Genomic DNA, 4617 nt, shown 5'->3' with positions numbered 1-4617 from the left:
ATATATATATATATAAAAGATGTATAAAAAATACTGAATTTCATCAAACACATAGGTATTTGTATGACAAGCAGCACCAGTGTTGGGAGCATAATAGTCCCTGCTTCAGCAGCAGCCAGTGGTCAAAGGACTTGGGAAATTTCATGCTTTGTTTCCATTAAGAATGAAGATGCAACCAAATTGAGACATTATAGAAACCGAGACATTATGAAATATAAAAAGTAAAATCTGCTTAACAGGGTTTCATAATATCCTGTTCTTGTGTGCACTTACAAATACATGTGCCTGAGCGTGATAAAAATGGGATTCAAAAGGGAAATTCAATTCAAATCCCGACAACAAATGACAAATACATTGTTCCATAAACCTACTTTCCTTTTTACTTTTCATCAAAGCTGTTTGCAGCACTTAACCGGGCAGGGGAGGGACTCTTCGGATGAGCCATCTGTCAAAACAAGGGAAGGGTCAGAACTTGGATATCTGAACTAGTTGTGACTGAGATAAAACAGTGCAATTCTCAGCTGACACCATAAAACAACCAGAGCAGGTCATTAAAATAAAAGACATTATTAACCCTCAGATTTTGTTCTTCTGCAAAGTGGAACTATGAATTTCAAAGTCGTAGGGACTGCACTGTAGGGAAAAATCAGTAGGAAATTCTATGGATTTTAAAGCCAATTTATTGCTCCAAAAGAGAGAGAGTGACTTGCCTGGAATTTGCGTCGCAGTGCCTGTGTCATTATTGGTGTCAACCCAGAGCCACATTCAATGTTTTCTTTATTATTTAGAGGAGTGCCACCAGGACTTCTGGAAAGATTGGACACAAGGGGAATTATTACTAGTTCTCTATTTTTTTCTAGATTAAAAAAAAAAAAAAAAAAGAATCCAGAGAACAGGAAGGAACTTACCTTTGTATATTGACTTTCTTCAGATGTTTCCGAAGATCAATCTGATTTTTAGGGGGAGTACTAATAGAACAAAACAAATAAAATATTTTCCACTCTGTAAACCATGTTAATCACTGTTTTAAACAGAAAAAAATCTAATATCAAAGAAAGGAAGAAAGGATCTTACATTAAGGAATTTGTGACGTGAGCTGATGGCTTGGATTTAGGTCTCAAACTAATACTCTGTAGATCTGAGACTGTAATTAATGCCCTGCGTGGCTTCCCTGGTGATTCTGCCTAAAGCAAGGAAAGAAATGTTACCACAAATAAAACTAACTTCAAATCTATTCAATACTTATACTCTGAAAGACTTTTGTGGTTTATGGCTTTTATGCTTTTTTTGAATTACTAAGATTTGAACATGTCTTGGATAAAAACAGATCTATTAAAAACAAAAACCCCCCAAACACTTTTGCAAACAATATTTCGGCTGGGCAAAGAAAGCCCCAAACCTATTGATAACAGACCTAAATCTACAGGAAAGCTCCATGGCCTTATAATGTAAAATCAGAACTGTCCTGCATGCCAGAGGTTGGTCTCTTCATTTCTTCCCTTCAAATGCCCAGGTGCAGAATTAGAATGGTTACATAAAACTTTGGAAGAGAAGAACTAATTTACTGAAAAAATTCTATGATGGGCTAAAACAAGCACTGCAGGAAAGGCACCATTTCCAGGGTGGTGTTTGCCTCAATGCACTGTCACCTAGTTATCCCTGTCCCCTCCAGCCTACCTTGTCCATTCTCAGGTTGCTGTTTGTCTTCTTCAGCTTGACATTCAGGAGGTCTTTGAGCGTGATCTGCATCGGCCCGTCCTTCTTCACCGGTGGTGCCTGAAAACAAAGGGGTTTGGAAGGGGAATCAGGATTGCCAGGTGACTGACTGTTCACAAACACACACATTGCCCATGGATCCAGGCCCAAAGAACCCAGGCACCAGGGAAAAAATAGAGGAGCCTTCTGAGTCCTTACCAGAAGTGCTTTGGAGCCAGTGCCCCGTTTGAGGAGGAGAGGTGCTGGAGGCAGTTTTGGTGGGGGCAGTGGTGGTGGTGGAGGAGGAGGGGGAGGAGGAGGTGGAGGAGGAGGAGGAGGAGGAGCAGGCACTGATGCCAGCAGGTCCATCTGTGTCTGTACAGGAGCACCCAGGACTGGTTTGTGACACCTTTGGCAAAGAGGATTTTCTGGAGACAAAGCTGCAGTTCCGTTCATCTGAAAAACGACATAAATCAACAAGAGGACATTAAATCCACTGGCAAAAGGAGATGGAATTTTAGAGGACAAAGGTTCTGGCTGAAGTTGATCTGTACAGGCACAAGAGCCTTTCAGGAGGCTCATCAGCACACCAGTTCCCTCTGGCTGTGAGGAAACTGCAGTTCAGCAACACTGAATGCAGGAATGCCCTGTGAGAACCCTTCAGATTTCAGAGCTTCTGCACTGACCACAGTTCCTTACACACCCACACAGACAGACGTTACCCTGCCCCACCGGGGCTGCCACTGACCTGGAGTGTTTCTTGGAGCTTGGAAAATTCACTTTCCAACTTTTCCAGCTGCTCTCTCAAAGCATTAAGTTCCCTTAAGTAGATTTGTGATGGAAACACGGTGTCTTTAACCACCTTAAAACTCTGAGCATAAAAAGAAAGCACATTAGTGTTTTCACCAGCAGGTTCTGTTTCCAGAGACATGCCTGTGATTACTATGGAGAGTTCTATGGCAAGGTCTTATTGCAGTCCATGGAAAAGCACAACAGGAAGATACAAAATTTCATCAAATACTTCCCTGACAGGAACCCGAGGAGTGACTTTCTAAAAGAACTTTAACTTCATCTAGGAATTCTAAAGTAAAATTCACATTTGACCTGAAAAGCTCAAAGAATCATTTCTATGCTATGAAAGAAAAACCACAGCCTTTGTCACTTTAAATCCTGCTGATATTCCAATAAAAAACCTGCAATTGCACATATGCAGTGGGCACATGGTGGGATTCTTGGGACTGTCCAAGGAGTTGGACTTGGATGATTCTTGTGAGTCCCTTCCAACACAGGATATTCTAGGATTCTATGATTTCATGTCTTGGCACATCTCATTATTCATTCCTTCAACAGTAAACACTAAACATACTTTAAATGTTTCAATACAGTGTTTCAATGTTTCAATAAATACACTTTAGGTAACTAAATGTACAGCTCAGCTCTCAAATCTCCCCATGTATCCCCTGTCTGAGCACAAAGAACCACCTCACACATGGCTAAAAATGGAGAAACACAAACTGTACCTGTGCAATTTTGTTCTGGCCCCACCAGTACAGAAACGATGCTGCTGATTCCAAGGGTTTTATCACATTTTTTGCTGCTGATTCCAAGGGTTTTATCACATTTTTTGCTGCTGATTCCAAGGGTTTTACCACATTTTTTGCTGCTGATTCCAAGGGTTTTACCACATCTTTTATGCTGGGCAAGGCTGATGGCCAGAGGGAGCCCCCTGGGACAGGTGTTGGGTTCAGAGGGAGATCAACTGGTGACCTGCAACAGAACATTTCAGAGTGAGGCCAGAATTATATTTATCATTTCAGCCTCTAATAAAGTTAACTGTGACCAATCATCTGGAAATTACAAGCAGGAATGGCAGGTAACAAGAGAGTAAATGTGACCAGAGAAACCAGGAGAGGCCAAGATACATTTCAATAAAAGGGGAGGGTGGGCAATAATATTTGAAATCTCTTTTTATTCAAATTGCCTTTCCTGGTTATTAAAGTTAGTCATGGAATCACTGAGGTTGGAAAAGACCTCCAAGATCATCATGTCCAACCTTCAACTGAGTAACACCAAACCACATCACAAAGTGCCATGTCTGCTTGTCAGCTGAACACTTCCAGGGATGGTGACTCCACCACTTCCATGGGAAACCTGTTCCGGTGCCAAACCAGTGAAGCTTTTCCTAATATCCAACCTGAAACTCCCCTGGCACAACCTGAGGCTGTTTCCCCTTGTAAGTGCTCAAGATGATCCACGAGATGAAGTTATTCCACAGCACCCCTGCCAGGATGGAGACAGGCTCCAAACACTATTCTATTCCCTCAGTTCCATGAGGAACTGGGAGCAAAACAACAAAACCCAGGCACTGGGTGAAAAGCCAAAGGTCAAGCTGAGCCTCTTACCCTGGGGAAGGACAAACTGAGCCCCGGGGCTTTGCAGCATCTCTCTTTTGTTTCAGGTGAAATCTTCCTCGGGCTCTCCTTTTTTGCCTGCATCTCTTACGCTTTGCCATTGCTGTTAAAAAAGTCACATTTAAAATGAATGTCCAGAGACCAAATTACACACTGGGGCAGAGCTGCCACCCAAGAGAATAACGTGGGCAGCACCCCAGACATCCAGGCAGAGGTTATTCACAGCTGCCTTGCCGCAAGCATCACATAATGCTGATAAAAAAAATATATCCTTAAGTTCTCACGAGCCACAGGGATGTCTTTGTACCCGAGTAGTGAACAAAAAAAGCACCATTTTATAATGGGCTTCTTTCCCCCTATTTATGTAAGAAGTAAATATTATAAAGAAATATAATTATTATAAATAATTAGAATAAATATATTAATATATAGCTATAGTAAATAGAAATATATAGCTATGTTAAATAGAAACATATAGCTATAATAAATTATAAATATAGCTATAACAAAC

At 41.3% G+C, this 4617-nt stretch overlaps 1 protein-coding gene across 3 annotated transcripts; it reads right to left on the bottom strand.

The window, feature by feature from the left end:
• Positions 1–38: 38 nt before the first annotated feature.
• PRR11 (proline rich 11) lies at positions 39–4207 on the bottom strand. Of its 3 annotated transcripts, none has more exons than XM_029961368.1 (10): positions 4098–4207; positions 3341–3462; positions 3216–3274; positions 2444–2566; positions 1915–2151; positions 1678–1776; positions 1075–1184; positions 909–968; positions 711–807; positions 39–445 (listed from the first exon to the last, which is right to left on the bottom strand). In XM_029961368.1, exons 1-10 carry the CDS (start codon positions 4205–4207, stop codon positions 380–382), a joined length of 1083 nt encoding a protein of 360 aa, XP_029817228.1. In that variant the 3' UTR covers positions 39–379. The 3 variants fall into 3 exon arrangements, with proteins under 3 accessions (XP_029817228.1, XP_029817229.1, XP_029817227.1); XM_029961369.1 differs by having other exon boundaries at positions 3216–3277; positions 3344–3462; XM_029961367.1 differs by having other exon boundaries at positions 40–445; positions 3216–3462.
• Positions 4208–4617: the final 410 nt, after the last annotated feature.

The sequence above is a fragment of the Manacus vitellinus genome, unplaced genomic scaffold (genome assembly GCF_001715985.3).
Source record: "Manacus vitellinus isolate BGI_N305 unplaced genomic scaffold, ASM171598v3 scaffold_32_pilon, whole genome shotgun sequence".
Classification (NCBI taxonomy): Eukaryota; Metazoa; Chordata; class Aves; order Passeriformes; family Pipridae; genus Manacus; species Manacus vitellinus.
Note: the sequence above shows the minus strand (reverse complement) of the source record. Positions and strands in the feature narration are given on the sequence as shown.